This window comes from Aethalodelphis obliquidens, unplaced genomic scaffold, assembly GCF_003676395.1.
Source record: "Aethalodelphis obliquidens isolate GAN/ISIS:26980383/991018 unplaced genomic scaffold, ASM367639v1 scaffold3, whole genome shotgun sequence".
NCBI classification, from domain to species: domain Eukaryota; kingdom Metazoa; phylum Chordata; class Mammalia; order Artiodactyla; family Delphinidae; genus Aethalodelphis; species Aethalodelphis obliquidens.
Window position 1 is genome coordinate 63,044,542 of NW_020837947.1, and position 18,687 is coordinate 63,063,228.

Consider the following 18,687-nt stretch of genomic DNA (forward strand, 5'->3'; position numbering starts at 1 on the left):
CTGTTAGTCAAATACAGTCTAATGCCAATTTATATATTATATTTATATATTATACTATATAATACAGTATAATAAACATTCTTTTCTTGACTAGGTCATTCACTTTTTATTTAAATTCCATGACTTCTTCATCACTATACCTAGATCCAAAAGAAAGAAGAAAAGGTTGGTAAACCTAAAAATGAGTATCACTGTGCAACTCTGCAGGAAAAACTGTCAGCAGTCTGGCACATGTGCATTTAATGTGAAGCCTCTTGTCTCTAAAAATAAAAGTGAAGCTGAACATGTCCCTATGTCTGATAGAGAGAGGGGACACAGTAAGGGGACTCCTTATACCACCTACACTCATCAGAGTGAAGGATGTTACTTCTTTAGTCTCCTCGTTTCATGGAAAGGTATTTGTATTCACATCACTGAGTATTAGTCATTCAATAGATGAAAGGAATGTTTTAAACTTTAAAGGCTACCTTGGTGTCATTCTAAGAAGTGGGGATGAGACCCTGGGGAAAGTGTTGAAATCCTGGAGAATTATTTTAACTATTAGAAGTGGTTTAATATCTGTGAGTATGTGAGATTAACAGTTTTATTGCCTATGAGTGGGGATCTATATTTTTAATTCTAATGTTTCACCTTACAATTTTTACTCCTTAAAGCATCTGTTTGTGTCAATACTGTTTGATCTCTGTAACAAGTGCACTCTACATCTTTTTGTCTATTTTCAAGGTTAATCTATTAAGCAGTTTACATTTTCTATGAATCCTCTAAAGGGCACTTAAGATGCTTTTAGATATAATTTCTAAAGTATTTAATAGGGGTAATGGCTAGGAACAAGTAACGTTTAAGAAATAAACTACAGACCCAAAGAGAGGTTATAGGGGAAGGAAATCTCATTTCTCTCTTCTTCGTAATTGCATTAGGCAAGTAAAAACTACAAGAGACAATTTTCCATAAGATAAAAATTTTAAAATTTGGGGATCTGTCATCTCTTTGCTATAAATACCAGAAACAACTCAATTTACTTTTCCAAATAGAAAAGATAGGGAAAGTTTGGAGTCTTAGGCAAAGTCAAACTTTTTGCCTCTCATAAATAGAGGCAAATCGTGAATGACAGATTTTTTTTTTTTACCGGAAGAAATATAGGACAGGAAGAAAATAAAGCTCGTCTTTGACATGTGATCAAGATACTCTGCTTGACCTTTGAATTTGATGATTTGGCAATTAAGGTTTTTAAGTTATTCCTCTTATTGTACTACCCACATCTTGAATTGCAAAGTGTCAGAAGCTGCCTAACGATAAAGGGATTCCTCTAGGCAGTCGTCCTCAATATTTAGTTAGACGAAATCAACTGTCGATATTGGTAACATTTTTTATTCTTAGTTTGCCTTTGAAAGATAATTATTGAATACTTATTGAAAAGTACTCAATATTTGCGAAAGAGGTCTTGATTTTTATTTAATTTTAATTAACTTAATGCATGGTAGCATTCTTTAAAATTAAATGTAATTTATGCAGCGAAATGGAAAACGATCAAAGTGTGGCAATTCCAGGAAAATCTCAGAAAATGATAAACATGTAGGAAAAACCATACGGAACCTTCAGAAGTTTCTCTTAATGTGCTACTTCGTCCAACCAACTATCGTTAAATGATAGGGCGGGAGTGAGAGGGCACATAAAACAAAAGACTTCCTTTCTCCACTCCCTTTTCCTCTGGTTCTTTTGCCAAAGCTTGTTTCAAACTCTTGGAAACATTGTTTGAACATAATACATTTGGTTACTTTTATTCTTCCAGGGATTGTGTTGGGTGGTACCTAGAGCTAACTGCCTTTGGAGTTACAGAAAAAGAGAAGTAGTAACCCTTCAAGAAAGAAAAAGAACAAAGTTACCCAACCCGCGGAGGTTGTGACAACAACAAAAAAGTAAAAGGCACTTTACTTAAAGGCACAGCTCATTTCACTGTCCCGGCTCCGTGCTTGGTAGCTGAGAGATGGCTTGCATCCCCTCTGGTTTCTAAAGATCGCGAGGAGCACCGCTATAAACACGACTGTAAATTGGGAGCGTTATTTTAGGATTGATTTTGCTCCACGAAAGCTGCGGTTGCTAAAAGCAAAGCTCCCACAGCAGCACGCACCTCGCTTGCCCTCCACGTCCTCCTTCTCGGAGCATCCAGCGCCAGCCCGGAGCTCAAAACCTGGAGGGAATCCTGGACCCGCAACCTGACTCCGCTGGCCGCCGATTGGCCCACGCCCCGAACCCCGCCCCCAAGGCCGGGGCGGCCGTTTCGCCGGGACCCGCCCCCAAGCCCTGGGAATCGCCGCCTGGGAGGCCGGCTGCGCCTGCCACTCAGCTCGAGTGGCAGAGGCTCTCGGCTCGGAGCCCCGCCCCCCTCCCCCCTAATTGATATTATTGGAGTGTGGAGCAAGCGGCCGGTCTGCAGTCGGAGACTTGCAGGCAGCAAACACTGTGCGGACCAAAGGAGGGAAAAATTTTTTTAAAAAGCTAAATGTGGAGCAGCCGGCCGTAGATCGAGAAAGGGAATCGATGCGTGGAGCGCAATAATTTTTGTTTTTTAAAAAAGCCCCACATACTCCGGAGCAAACAGCATTTAAAAAGCTGCGACTCAACTGAAACCTAAGATAAAACCTGCTCATGCACCATGGTTTTTCAAACTCGGCACCCTTCATGGATTATTTTATGCTACATCTGGCTGCTCCGCTTTGCACACACCGTGGAAGCGCAGGCTGCAAAGGAAGGTAAGGTGATGGGAAAGCAAAGTTTGTTCTGACATTTATTTAGCTGTCTACCTGCAAGAGCCGGCTGGTCCGCGGGGTTGCCGGCCGCGCCTCCGGAGCCGGGCGAACCTCCCCCGCCGGCTCCCCGCCCCCTCAACGTTCGGGCCGCTCCTGGCGGGCGGGTGGCAAGCGGGCTGCTCCGAGAAGCTTGCAGCCCCGCTCCCGGGGCCGTTCGCCCGACGGGAGCGGGATTTCTGGCGCAGACTGTACAGAGGGCGTGAGCAGCAACGGAGGGCAGGGGGCGGAGGTGTGGGAACGGCCGGCAAGCTCATTCTCCGGGACCCCGGGCGGGTCAGATCTCTTCCTCTAGCCCTCTCCTCTTCCTCCTCTCGCCGTTCGTCTCCCTGGGGGTAAGCTGCGGCCGGAGTTGGTCGGAGACTGGGGAGTGCAGTCTCTAGTATCCTGACCAGCCCGCCGGCGAGCGGCTGGAGTCCGGAGCCTTTCTAGAGGCGCCGTGACTTGGGTGAGCTCCGAACGCTCGGGTTACTAATGAAGTGCTCACTGCGTCCGAGGAGCCGGCGCGGGCCTGCGGCTGGCGCTTGGCCGCCTGCACGGAACAATAACGCCGCGGAGGTGAAGCAGCGGGCGGCGCGCGCTCCGCGCCCCGCGGTCGGGAGACATCTCCATTCAGCGCGCGCCGCGCGGGTCCCGGCGGCCGCAGGGACAGCGGCAGCCCAGAGGGCTCGGCCGGGCCGGGGAGGCAGGGGACGGGCTGGGTCAATGCAACTGATTACGATGCCTCCCGGGCGACCAGAGGCCCCCAAACCTCTGCCCCACAGTCCGGCAGTTAAGGAGTGCTAGTGGTCTAACCTTGAAAAAGACCTGGACCCCGAGGGCTAGCTCTGGTTGACTAGAGCCAGGATTCATTTGGGCAGCCAGATACGCCTGTATATGGCTATTCCCCCCACCCCCTTCTCCTTTGAACCATTAACAGAAAGTAAAATACCTTTCGGTGCCTGTAGTTGGAGCTGGGGAAAAATAAATCCTGTCAATGGAAAGGTCTTGCTTCTGAGCAGTGTCACCATCTACCCGCCCTCCTCCGTATCTTGCAGGCTGTAAGTCTAAGGTTGATTTCCTGATATTTAAAAGCAGACTACTAATAATTACTTGTTCCTAAAGTGTGGAGGATGGAGAAATCTGTTATCAGATTTAGGTCATGGTGGTCGGGAGTGGATACGTACCGGTACTCGCTCCATCTATCCCTGAAAACTTAGTTATTTAGTGCTGCTTTTTAAAATTCTCTTCGTGGACCCTTCTTCGGTCACTCAAAACACCCTCTCCCACAGCCAAACGCCATAGTCTGCTCCTTGATCCAGCCTGACCTTCTGACCCCAGTTTCCGCATCTGCAACCTGTGTTGATGCTGAACCCATTCAGAGAAAACCTTAACTTCCAGCTGTTGGTTTCGCGTTTGCAGATGAACCCACATCTGCTACAAACACACAGCCATACACACCAAAGCCCACACTTCTACTCGCGTGACATTAGCGATTAGGGACATTGAATCCTGGAAACTTGTATTGATGCCCCTGGAAGAGCGGGACCCGAGGAAAAGTTTGCACCGCCGGGGCGAAACCCCGCGCGCGAGCTCGCACAGACCCGGGCTGGAGTTTGAGCTATAAATAACTGCATCACTAGGGGGAGAGGTTCCTGCAGTCAGAATGGCTTGCTCGCCCGCGTTCCTCTTCTGGGTGCGAAATACGTGGAGAGGATTCTGATTCTAGGAGGCCGAATTCTTTACACGCAGAAGTGAGCTGTTTAAAAGGTGGGCGGGGGTGAGGAATGCGCTCCGCTTCTCGGCGGCAACGCACCCGGCGCGCCACGGTGGCCCAGGGCTGCCGTTCTGGGAACGAGCAAGCCCCGAGACGGCGCCGCGGCACCCAGGGGCAAGCGCCGGGAAGCGCCTGGAACAGGTGCCTGGCTCTCCGGAGCGGATGGGGGGTAGTTACAGGAAGAAGGGGCACCCCCCCTTTCTCCCCTTTTCCCGCACACGTTCTATCGGGGAGGTCAGTTCGGCTACTGGGAGCGCGCGTGTAAGTCAGTCTGACGTTTGGAGGCGAAGTGCAGCCGCCGTTTTTCCTTTCGTTAATACCGTCGCCGCGCTCCCTCTGAGGAGACGCTTCCCGATAGCCCCTCTCCTCCTCCCGGTTCCTTCTGGAGCTAGGGCGCCACCGGCTCCCTGGAGTGCCCAAGTCTGGCGGAGGCGTAATGGATGTTTCGGCCTGCGGGCGCGCCAGTCTGGCATCCCCCTCCCCGCCCCGCCCCGCCCCACCGGCGGCCCCGCCCCGGCTCCAGCCGCTGCCAGCCCGGCTCCGGGCTGGCTCCGCCGGGGGCGACCCGCATCTTGCTCCTCACCCTCGCCCCCACCCCCTGCATCCCCCACCCCGGCCCGCGAGGCAGAGCGCAGAGTCCCCGAACTCCGGCCCGCGTGCCCTGGGTCCTGGTTGGCCGTCAGGCTACGCCTCTGCGGGCGCGAAGGGCCGCTGGCGCTCGGTGCTCTGAGCGGGAAGGCAAAAGCGCGCACTTGCGGGCTGGCACAGAGAGCGGACGGCGGAAGGGAGACACGGTGAATCGTTCGAGCTGGTTAAACGCTCAGGGGCCGGTTTCCCTTTTGTTTTATTTGTTCATTTGTTCTCTCTTAACTTGTTTGCCATCATCACCGCACCGCCGGGGTCCCTGGTTCCCACCCCAGGCTGAGCTGAGGGGTAACGGAAAAGGAGTAAACAATCATCACAGTGTTTTAATTCACCCTCAAAAACGACCCAAGAAAGTTTCCAGGGTTTAAAATTCACTTGTCTCTTGTCACTGCGGAAGACCGAAAAAAAAATAATAATAATAAGTAATCTCAAAAGGAAAGTACCTGGAATCCATGTTGTTTGTCCACGTTGAGGACAAAAACAAAATAAACTTTAAAAGTTACTTAATGTAAGTTCAGTAATCTAAACATTTATGACTGTTCCTGGTTCGAAGTACAACTTGGTATTTTAAAAGTGTGGCTTTGAAATTATTATTTGAAAGGGAGTCAAGTGTTTGTAACCAAGGTTTGTGCTGTCATGGTCTCCCTGAGAGTCTTAAGTATAAAACATTTTGGGAAAAATGTGTTTCTATCTCCATTTTCAGTTATAGGGAATAACCTTGACTAGCTTGAAGGAGTTGAACACATAATCAACTGTTTCTTTTCTTAGCGTAACAAATTTTCGTTACCTTTAAAAACACATTTTTTCCCTCTGTTGGTCACTGAAAAGTTTATTTAAGCATGTATTTAATTTAAGTTCAAATTTTAACATTTTGCTGAGGATGATGGTAAGCATATTTACATACTTGAAAATGTATTCACCATTATTTCTGGACAAATTGATACATTTGCTAAAATGCTATAGAATCATAGAAATATTTTTAAAGAATACAAATTCATGTAACTCTGCAACCGGTTTGAGCAAAGAGTGAATGCTTTAGGAGGGGAATCGTCCTAAAAAGCAATAAAATATGTTAAATTGGAAGTATGGTATATATTAATGTATGATATTTGCATGCATTATCTTATATTAATACCATCAGGAGCATTAATTACATTTATATAAATATTAAGTGTATTATGCTTTATGGTAGCATAAAAGCAGAATACAACTGTTTTTTACAAGTCAAGTCAAAGTTTAAATATTCCATTTTGAGAATTACATACTGCTTTGAAATATTAAGAAATTAAAAAAATAGAAATATTGAAAACAAATGTTTGACTAACCCAATAATATATCTTGTAAATGATAGGAAATTTATTTTTCTCATGATAACATTGCTTAATATAGTTTTTAATTGTATTCATTTTGGCTTAAGAGAAGACACTGTGTGTGGAAAGTTTAAAAAAAAAAAGCTCCAATTCTCAAAAGGCACTAGGAAGTACTTTTGGAAGAATAGTACAAATTAATGACTGGCTGAGGAGTAATAGGGAAGTATGCTTTATTATGTTAATGTTATTATATTTGACAAAGTTTAGAGCAGTCAGTGGTTTACAAAATTCTTTACAATACATTATTACTATAGAATCAGTATACTTCACATATCAATTTTTTACCCTTGCTTTCATGCTACTTTTGAGTTTTTTAGTTAATTTTAATATTTTAATTAAAAACTATAATGCTAGTGTTTTAATATCTTTTTTCCCCTAAGAAAGTGGAATATATTTGTAAGAGGTAGGTATACATTTTGTCATTCATTAATGTAAATAACTCTTTATTTTAAATCATAAAATGGTAATTATTTTAAAAATTAGATCGACTTTAATAACTTTTACAAACATGTTTTCATTTTTCATCTGACATTTAGAAATGCAACTTTCTTTTTCAGTACTACTGCTGGATTCTAAAGCACAACAAACAGAGCTGGAATGGATTTCCTCTCCACCCAATGGGGTAAGGGCTTCTCCTCATAAAATATCAACCTTTATTTTTTTTAAGTAAGAAATAAAACCTTTTCCTCCTCCCCCAGTGGAATTATTCACATTCTTCATATTTAAACTGTTTTGATCTCCAATATCTTGTTCAATATTTTGTTGTGCTTATAATGAGGCATTGAGTTCTTTGAGTAGACAAGGTATATTTAGAACATTGGAAAATGGATAAAAAATAAGTTCTTATTGTGAGTGGGACCATACCTCAGGTTCCAGGCTATAACTGTTAACTAATTACAGAGAACATGCTTTTCACGAACTCACTTAAACCTCTTTGCTTTATACTTCCTTAGTATCATCACCAAGTAGGTTGTATGTAGTTCTTTAAAACAGTAGTTCTTTAAAACTGTTTTCCTCTTTTGAAAAACGTTTTAGCATCATTCAAAATATACTTGAAAAGATAACTAAAAATGTAATATGCTCAATATTTTAACATAAAATTTGCTCTAAAATATGATTTGGATTTTCTGAAATTTATATGTTGTGCTATCTGTTGTTATTAATCAGAAGTGATGGCACAGTACGCACATATCAGAGTAAAAATCTGTTATCATAAATGAGTGAAAGCTGTCCAATAAAATTCTATGAAAATATAAGTAGATTCTAAAAAAATTCTGACCGTTATGTTTCATATATCTGATATATTACTTACTTAAGATATATTACTAATATATATAAGATATATTACTTATATTACTTAACATATATTACTAATATATATAAAATATATTACTTATATTACTAATATATATAAGATATATTACTTACTTAAGTTTAGTTCAGTGTCTATGTCTTCAGGTCTTATTTTAATTGTGAGACAGGACACATACTTCATCCTTGACTAAGGAAGGGGGCTCCAAGAAAGGTAAATGTACCCCATTGTTACTTAAGTTAATCTTTGGTACAATAAAAAGTCTGGAGTCAAAGAGCATGAAGTATAAGTGAGGATATAAAAAGTGTAAGAAACTTTGCAAAGACAAGAATGAAAGTCTGAAAGGGATTTTTGAGTATAAGAACATCATAAAATCAATATGTCATAAGCTAGAAGTTAAAGAATGCAAAATGTGAACAATGCAAATCTGTTTAAAGTATTTAGGTTTTTTATTAAATTAATATTTGAGAAACGCTTAAGATCATATTGCAGCTATCTGTATTGGTCAGACAAAGCTATAAAAAATGACAAATATTTACAGATTAAATATAAAAAGTATGCTAAGTTTGAAGTATGAATGTCATACTTTTCTTGAAAGTGGAGTAGTTTCCATGAGTAAAATAATATACACTATAGGAAGACATTCGCAATAAAAAATGAAGCACCTTTCTTGCCAGTGACAGATGTGGCCCATTTTGCACCATCCATCAATTAAAACAAATAGAGATACAGCATGGTTTTTAATCTCTAAGGGGAAGTAAACTGATATATTATTGTAATATTTCATCCATGTAATCCATAAAATGATAAATTATGACTGTCTATGTTATCTTGGACTGAAATGGACATTTTATCAGTCCAAAGTATCTTGAGTTAACCGTTAACCCTACATATCTTTAGGAATCAACAGATAATATTAGAAAATGACGACTGACAATATATTCCATATATGAAATGGATTGGCTTACATGTGGTTAAATATCTAACTGGAAATAAAATGTTATTAAGATATAAGTGTCTAGAAATAACTTTATAAGCATACTATAAAAGCATGCTAGCCAAATTAAGACTTCTTTCCCAATGGTGTTGTTTGTAGAAATCACTGCAGTCTCTTAGAAAGTGAGATAATAAAACAAAAGTTACATTAAATGCATTTATTTCATTTCACTCTTTGTTATTTATGCAACAGTTATCTTGAAATTTTCCCCACAGGAGTAAATTTTTAATTAAACATTAAAATTAACTGAGTTTCATTGGTAGTAAAGTTGATTTTTCATACATTGAACAAAATAATATAATTGTTCTTGGAACTAGAAAAAGGAATTCTTGAGATATATTCCTTTCTCATAATTAGCCTTCGTTTCTTGTAACTAGGGAATTGTTCAAAAGAGCTCATTTATCCATGGAGCTTTTCATTTTTTGGTAGATGCTACTACTAGTTTTACTTATTTTAATAATTTCAACCTAATTAAGAGACTAAAATCTGCTTGTCCAAATGGATGAATTTGGTTATATTTGGCTAAGGGCCATTCAAGCAAATTATAAGCAGCTAACTGAAACAGGAAACTATGTACTCCATCAACTAGTCACAAACTCCAGTTGTGTTGAGTAAAAGCTGAACATGATAATTGGTTGTTTGCTGCATTTGAGGACCTTTGATGATATGTATAATAAAATTGTAGCAAATATATAATATGTCATCATAAGAAATTTCTGAATTACAGTATACTACTAATTTGTCTGTCTTGTTAGTTTTCTAAGAACTGCATTTAAAGTTAGAAATTAATATTTCACAGAGCATTTAAGTAAATTGATTTTTCTGATTGAGTTTTACAAATAAAACTCATTACCACATGCTTATTAGTTTATTTTCCCATCTGCTTTTTTTGAAACGATAGTTTAAATATTTCATGCTATGTGACTTTGGATTAGAATACTAATATAATTTTATATTTGGCATTTCCTGTTTGGGAAATGAATATAAGTAGGTGACAATTTCACTATTAAGGTATCATAAATACAAACTTGGAAATTTTGTAATAATGGTAAGAAAGGACATAAACAACTGTTCTCTTAGGCTTTTAGGTGAAATGAAGTTATTAACTAATGAGCAATATAGATAGATTATACAAGACTTAATCTTTAAATTGTTGCAAATTTGGCTAAGCTTATTGTTTTCCTTTTTTGTGAAAATATATGAGTTTGCTGTAGTGTACATTATATCAGCATATGAATGGACATTTTTAACCATCTGATATTTTTCCTGTCAGAAAGCTTATTACTGAAATATGATCCAGCATGCTGATTTGCCATGTACATTTGATTGTCTGTTGAAAGCAACTTATTTATAAAGATGTATCACACTTTTATAACTACTTATTTATAGTTATATGGCATTATGGATAGTATTGTATATAACACTGCAATAAATAAATAGCTCTGTAAAATGTTCCTCCCTTATATCTCATTTTGCAAAGATCGTAAAAGATTTCTCATTATGAATATCAACATGTTGTGGAATGCTTTTACATTTCAGAGTACTCTTGGCATTTTCTTCCCTGTGTTTTTAGGTACTCTCTAAGTTTAACATCAACACTTAAAATGTCAACGGAGTTATCAAGAATTCTGCCATGTATCTGTATGTATATGCATTAAATGGTAATTTAAGTAATTTTGTTATGTGCTTTAGTCTATAAAAATCCCAAGCTCAGTGGAGACATTGGCATAAGCAAACATTTAAAAAGCAACATTAATACACTTGCAAACAGATACTAAGCAAAATGAAAGATTTATTGTATGCATAAACAATACAAGCAACAAAAATGATGTTCTGACACCGGGATGAAGCTGAACTGAGACTCTGTTCTAAAGGTTGCAGTGTTCGTCAGGGTAGGAATTCACCTAGCTCTTTGAAAGATATGCATTTGTGCTACACTAAAGATTCCTCATGCACTTGCAAAAGCCAAATGTTATTTTTTTGCTGAATGACTGATGACCTTTTCTAAATTTTACAGTGGGAAGAAATTAGTGGTTTGGATGAGAACTATACTCCGATCCGAACATACCAGGTGTGCCAGGTCATGGAGCCCAACCAAAACAACTGGCTGCGGACTAACTGGATTTCGAAAGGCAATGCACAAAGGATTTTTGTAGAATTGAAATTCACCCTGAGGGATTGTAACAGTCTTCCTGGAGTCCTGGGAACTTGCAAGGAAACCTTTAATTTGTACTATTATGAAACAGACTACGACACTGGCAGGAATATAAGAGAAAACCTCTATGTAAAAATAGACACCATTGCTGCAGATGAAAGTTTTACCCAAGGTGACCTTGGTGAAAGAAAGATGAAGCTTAACACTGAGGTGAGAGAGATTGGACCTTTGTCCAAAAAGGGATTCTATCTTGCCTTTCAGGATGTAGGGGCTTGCATAGCTTTGGTTTCGGTCAAAGTGTACTACAAGAAGTGCTGGTCCATTATTGAGAACTTAGCTGTCTTTCCAGATACAGTGACTGGTTCAGAATTTTCCTCTTTAGTCGAGGTCCGAGGGACATGTGTCAGCAGTGCAGAGGAAGAGGCGGAAAACTCCCCCAGGATGCACTGCAGTGCAGAAGGAGAATGGTTAGTGCCCATTGGAAAATGTATCTGCAAAGCAGGCTACCAGCAAAAAGGGGACACTTGTGAACGTAAGTAAAGTGTGCTATTAAAATTTCACTTTGCACTTTCTTCTATATCAGAGATTTTAAGTAATAATGACTATTAAGTAATAATGACTATTTGAACAAGTGAGTCTGCTGTGTACCAGCAGCCCAATTGAGTAGATCTTAAGTAAAGTCACTATTGAACTTATCAATGATTCCCCATAGTGATATCTGCACTAAGGATTCAGTAAATATTGCAATAAATATCGGCGATAATAATATTTGTTACTAAAATTTAATTGGCCCTATGCTTGACATAGAAGACAACAGTTGCACATTGGGCTACGAGCTTTAAGAGAGGAGATTGGGCAGAGTGAGGTGAGATTAATCAGGATTTAATGATGTGTGATTCCTCCTGTCTTGAAACCCATATCCTCTGGCCTTGTAGATAACAGGAAAAGGATGTTAAGGGGTCTGCTAACAAGAGTTCTACTAATAGGCAAGACACATGCAAATAGATTTACAAACTTATAGAATTATTTTTTATAAGTACTAAAATTTTGATTAAAAAATCATCAAATTTCCCTTGCTAACTTTCTGAGGTTGCTTCTGCCAAAGCCATATTTCTTTCCTGGACTAAATAATTAAAGGAGTATTTCTCTGATAAGTCATATTATAGGTAGACCACATTTTTGTGGAAGTGGGCCAAAGTAAGTTTTAGTTATCGGAATACATCAGCTGGATGTTTTCTGTTTGTTTTGAAACAATAATAACATATGAATTAGTGAACCTTTTCCTTTGTATAGTAAAACTGAATTTTCTCTTACATAGCTTTATGTGGTCATAATAATTGGCCAGTATTTTTCTATTTAAAAGTATGTCACAGGGACCTTCAAAATTAATAGATATTTTTCTGTTTGTGGATATCCTGAAAATATAATAAGGTTATATTACTTATAATATAATATAATAAGGTTATATTACTTATGTCTCTTATAACTTAGAAAACATAATACGTTTCCCAAAATAACTTTCATGTATTCTTTGTACCCCTAAGCCAGCTGCATAATTTTAATATTTGTACATCCTAGTTAATTTAGAGGGAATTGTAGCTAACAATGATAACTAAATGTTTTTGCTAATTTACTATATGCAGATACTCTTCTGAGTGCTTTACACATACGAGTTCATTTAATAGATAGATAACATTATCATCTCTATTTTACAGAAAAAAAAATGGGGCTGTCAAGGGTAAGTTGCTGATTGCAGCTACTTTAGTCAGTAGTATTTGTCCTAGCTTAGATTCAAGCTCAGGGTGTTCTGATTCCAGAGCCGGGACTTTTGCAACAGTATTGCCCTGGTTTCCATCAGAAAGCAAGGAGAATCCTGGCAAATATTATTCTGTTTCATTGCTGAACTTAAATGCCTTGGTCCTAGTAGTTTGTTATGTAAATCACATTACTTCCCCATAAAAGTCTCATTCTAGTAGAACATTTCAAGAAATAATTTAACAAATATTTAGATCTGTGTTGTCTAATAAGGTAGCCGGTGGCCACATGTGGCTCTGAGGTTCTAAAAAAGTGGCGATTCTAAATTGATATGTGCTGCACGTATGAATTACATACTGAATTTCAAAGGCTTAGTACAAAAAAAATGTGACAAACATCATTAGTAATTTTCTATGTTACTTAGATATTGAAAGAATCATACATTAGATATATTTGGTTAAATAAAATATTAAAATTATTTCAACTGTTTCTTTTTACTCTTTTTTGATGTGGCTACTAGAAATTTAAGAATTACATATGTGGCTCACATTATATTTCTACTGCACACATTATTTAGGTAGAGTAACTGAGCAAGTATATTTTTTCTGTCCTGGTTGAAGAGTTAAAATACTTCATGTGGATGGTTGCTAGCATATAAAATGCCTATGACCCAGCACTCAATTATCATTCCTGCCATAGCTGACATTGTAAAGTGAACTCTGAGCTAAACAAATAGAGATGCTATAGGTTCTGGTCCCATTGACCAGTTTAGCAGCCTCCTTTGACACTCCCTGTAGGAATCAGACCTGTCTACCCACTGTCCTCTTCTCCTTTCCTTCACTAGTAGCATTTCTTAACAAGTAGAACATCCTGCAGGTTCCACATGTGTGGAAATCAAAAACTGATGGAGATTTATCACTACTAATAGGCAGAATGCTATTCCACTTGGTAAGTATAGAAATATTCTTAATGAACTAATTAAGTCAATGAAAAGGAATGTTTTTATTGACTGGAAATGTTTTTATTGACAAGTACTTGAAAATGACAGTGGATTCAACAGTAACTATTATAAGAACATTTTAACAACACACTATTACACTTCAGCTGTGAAAGCAGCCAGTTTCAGCAGTATGGAGATTTTGATTGTGAAAGTGGAATTTTAGATGTTTGCACAATTAAAAACGGGACACATAAAATTGCATATAAAAGGCCTTATCCACAAGGCCTTTAGACAATTACATTTGTCTAAAAAGAAACTAGGAAATAATATTAAAAGTCCTGTTCTTTTAAGGTTTAAAAAAGTTTAAAGCAAGTTATAGTCTCTTTTCTTTCATTTTGTGGATTTAACTCCATTGATTTCTACATTTACTTGTTAAGAAAAACAAACAGGAACTGTTTGAGTTCTACACTTCCTAAGTATAGAATTTAGTAAGAAAAGCAGTCTTTAACTGCAGTAAAGAGATATATTTACCATGACGACTCCAATTTCTTCCAAATGAACAAAATCATCTCATTAAATGTGGTACTATTAAGATTATTCACATTCATTTATTTTGGTTTCGAGAATTGGAACCACATTTGAGTACCAAAATTATTGTCGCCTGCAAACTGCACCAAGGTGATTAAAAATGAAGTAAAATTAGTTCACTGTCATCTACTTTAATCTGCATTGGAATAGGTAGAATTAGGTATTAACAGTGAGAGTTCATTAAAAATATGTGATTAAAGGACTCAAGATGCCTCCTTATGGTTCAGCCGAAAAAGGATGTGTGCACTAATTCAGGTAAATTGTCTATCGTGTAACGTTCTTAATTTTTAACCTTAGTGATGTTGACAAAGGAATTAAATACCTTATGCTTAACTGTGGCACTATGTTCATTTGCAAAAACACTTCCCTCCTGGGCATAATTCCAACGCATTGCTGTGAGAGTACTTGCCTCTGGAATGAGTTTAGGCCTGCCTTTATAAGTATTTCTCCTGTTTCCTTTCAGTGATCCTGTTAAGAGTTTGAAAATAAACTCCAGTCCCATATAGAGGAAAACTAAAGTGTTTGTGAGAGGATGTTAGTGAGCTCCTAGCCAAATGATGGTGGTTAGCCACTTAATGGCAAGTTTATCTGGGCACTTTCTAGAATGGCAGCCCATTGTGATGTGTTAAAGTATAGTTTGAAATATGAACAACTGTGAAAACTGAACACAGTTTTGATCAGTTGATGGAAAAGCTTTTACTTCTTTGTGATTTTGGAAAAAATAACTCAATTTTGAAAACCACATGTTTGTCAAATCTAATATATAGAGAACTTCTGTCTAATTTTTTAATATAGTGATTTTAAGAAAACATCTCTTGGGCTTCCCTGGTGGCACAATGGTTGAGAGTCCGCCTGCCAATGCAGGGGACACGGGTTCGTGCCCCGGTCCGGGAAGATCCCACATGCTGCGGAGCAACTAAGCCCGTAAGCCATGGCCGCTGGGCCTGCGCATCCGGAACCTGTACTCCGCAACGGGAGAGGCCGCAACAGTGAGAGGCCCGCGTACCGCAAAAAAAAAAAAAAAAGAAAACATCTCTTTACAGTCATTTAAAAATATAATTACAGATAGCATGCTTCGATTGTCAAACAGTCCTTCTGAAAATATTTAGCATATCAGTTACATCACAACTTCTATGCACAGTAACCAATATATTTAGATAAAAAGTGTAGTCATTTTAAAAAAATGAGAGCAGATTTTAGTTTACATATATAAATATTTTTAGACTAATAAATCGTATTCTGAAATATAATTTGAAATTTTTGGAACTTTTGTACAATTTTATTCCATTTTAAAAGTAGAATAGTATTTCTCAAAAGTGGAACTCAGTATTATAACTTGGATTTGTATAAGTTGTTCATAGTTTACACTGAAAAATTATGTTCATTTTTTCTCATTTAATCCTTACCACACCGCTATGAGGTAGAAAGTATTATTTTTTCTTTCTTTCAATTTAGGAAGGAACTGAAGCTCAGGGATATTAATAAGTAACAAAATTGGATGAGAATCCAGGATCCTGTTTATCAGTTCAAGTCTTTTTCCCCACTGCACCACACTGCTCCCTAAAATTTGTCCTGAACTTCAACCAGTGGATTTTAGTTACTGAAGAACTGATGAAACCTTATTCTAAGTAGTGTGACCATAAGTCTAGTTTGCTGGGGATAATTGTTTTACTTATTACACTGTGTCTTTTTGCTTTCAAAAGTGTTCTGATTTGGATGATAGAATATATGGTCAACCTAATTGTAAAAAGTCCAAGGATGTAATGCAGTTTACATGCACATACATCAGAACATAGAGATGTGAGCTGCTTACATTATTTATATTGCTTAATTTTAATTTTCTGGGTTAAAGATTTAGTAATTTTTTTGATGATTTCATGTAAAGGGGGACTCAAATAATCATAGATTTCTAGTTTTTATTATAAGGAATTTCCGTAATAGTTTCTTCTTAATATTTTCTATTATCAAGTTAGCAGATATATCATTAATAGTGTAAAACTTAGACATATAACATGTTATATGTTACTTCAATAATTAAAACATTCAACTTAATAGCATTAATAATATTGAAATCTGTGTGTGTTGATTAGATTTTTGAAAACCATGTGTTTTTTTCACAGAAAAGAAGCATGTAATTTGTACCATTACTTTTCATGATAACAAATGAGTTTTTGTGATATATAGTATTTATAATCAAATATATACAGAAATGTAAGGTACACTATAGGGTTAATAGCTCAGATGCTGGAGTCACAGAGTTTTTAAATTCTGGCTCAACAACATACCAGGTGCATAAACTAGGACAATCTCTCTAAGCCTTAGTTTCCTTAAGTATAAAATGGGGCTAATAAAAATAGTACCTCCCTCATATAGAGTTCTTGTTAGAAGTGAATGAAATAATGCATGTAGAAACCCTAAGAATAGTATCTGGGACATAGCAAATAATCAATGAATGCTTGCTATTTTCTTAGTATTAATAATGCAACAAGGAGTTGGCTAAGTAAAGAAATTTCATGGCAGTGAGTGAATGAACATAGATCTCAAAGGCCACAGATAGTTAAATATCCTTTAAGTCAGTAATTTCATCCCTGGTAATTTACCAGGGAAGATATTTCAGTGAAAGAGAAGAACTTTCTATATAACCTTTTTTCCCCTCCAGCAATGTATATAATTTGAAATATTGAAAATAACCTAAATATCCAAAGTTAAGTGCGTCATCTTGATTGAACTTAGTCCTTAAAGTATCAACAATGTGATATAGGAATTTTAAAACATCTTATTAATAATTTTGAATGAAAAATAAAGAATAAAATGTATACACTGATATTTAGAATTAAGCAAAGTATGCATAGGGAAAAGAATAGATGGGAACATAAATATCGTCACAATGAATGTGTCAGAATGGTGAAATAATGGGTGATCTTCTTTCTCTGTGTTTTTAAACTTTCTTGAGCATTAACCTTTTTTAGCAATATAATTATAAGTTTTATGTAACCTGGTAGCTCATACAAAGACAACTTGAACCATATCTCCAAAATATGGGTTTTTAAATTAAGTTAGCATCTGTATAAAATACAGGGCTCAGGCAATAGAACAGTAGTAAATGGCAGGTATAGTTTAAATGATTTAAAAGTGGGGAGAGTCAAGGCATTCAACAAAAACAGGTCATAGATTTTGTTTGTTTTTAAATTATTAATACATGGCAAGAGCTGTTTTAAGTGTTTCACATGTGTTAATTCATTTATTCTTACAGAGAGGTAAGCACTGTTATTACCCAGTTTAAAGGAGAAAAACATACTTAAAAGTATGTAAAACATAAAAGTGTTACATTTTACATATTAAATCATATTTACATAAATGATATGTATACACATTTTTATGTAAGAAAACTAAAGCACAGAAAGGGATGGCTTAAGTACCCACAATCACCAAGAGCATAGAGTGGCCGACTGCTGTTTAATCAAGGCAGTCTGGCTCCAGAATCCCTGCCCGTAACCAATACAGTGGACCACATCTTTATAGATGAGCATATATCTATCACAAGGAATTTTTAAAAAATAAAGTTTCTTTCAGGATGTCTTCATGGTGATACAAATCTGAGCACTTTCTTTCATTTATAATAATTTCAAAATACTTATATCTCTGTCTTTCCCAACATTCTAAATATTTCATCTGCTTTGCCATTTTCTTTTCTCTTCCGGTTCTTCTTTCATGGGGCGGTCAGAATGCACTTTGTAAAACACAACATAGACCCTGTTACTGTATTATTCAGAAAGCTTCAGGTTCCTGATGACCAATAAAAATTCTCTGTTTCTTAGGGTGGCATTTAAATACCTCCTACTTGACCCTAGTATTCTTTTCTAACTTTGAGTTACGTAATTTATCATCCTTGAGAGCCCTGTTCCCTCTGCTTGGTACTGACTGGTCTCTTGTTCTACCTGAAGCACATCCATAGATGTTTTTATGATGCCCTATCACTTAACCTTTGGTCCCAAATAAACAGAAAAACAAATAAACCATCATGACAAATAAACCATCACAATTACCTATTGTATTTTAATCTCTCACATCCCCAATTTCTTCAGTGACCTCTCTTCCAAATTCTGATGGTAGATACTGACTGTACCGTTCTCCTAGTTTTTCCCTTGCCTTACCTTCTTCTACCAGCAATGCCACCTACCCTATCTCAGGCTGTTGAAATTTTGCCTTTCCTTACATTTCAAATTAAATGGCACTTATACCTTGTTAAAAGATCTCTGTGGGTTCTTAAAAATACTTTGCCCTTTCTCTCTGGGGATCTTCATATGCGATCTGATTTTTATCAATGTTTGTAATTTCCTTTTACAGCTTCTAAAGCTTCTTAAC

The 18,687-nt window shown here is 37.6% G+C and overlaps 1 protein-coding gene across 4 annotated transcripts in view; it reads left to right on the top strand.

Moving 5' to 3' along the window:
• The first annotated feature begins 2,415 nt into the window (after window positions 1-2,415).
• EPHA7 (EPH receptor A7) overlaps window positions 2,416-18,687 on the top strand; it is a 165,494-nt gene continuing 149,222 nt past the window's right edge. For 2 of the 4 annotated variants that reach the window (XM_027090298.1, XM_027090317.1), the window contains exons 1-3: window positions 2,497-2,750; window positions 7,133-7,197; window positions 10,902-11,571. In XM_027090298.1, coding sequence (XP_026946099.1) covers window positions 2,654-2,750; window positions 7,133-7,197; window positions 10,902-11,571 — 832 coding nt within the window. In that variant the 5' untranslated portion in view covers window positions 2,497-2,653. Of the gene's footprint in view, window positions 2,751-7,132; window positions 7,198-10,901; window positions 11,572-18,687 lie in introns of all 4 variants that reach the window. The other 2 variants (XM_027090308.1, XM_027090289.1) reach the window with 2 other exon arrangements.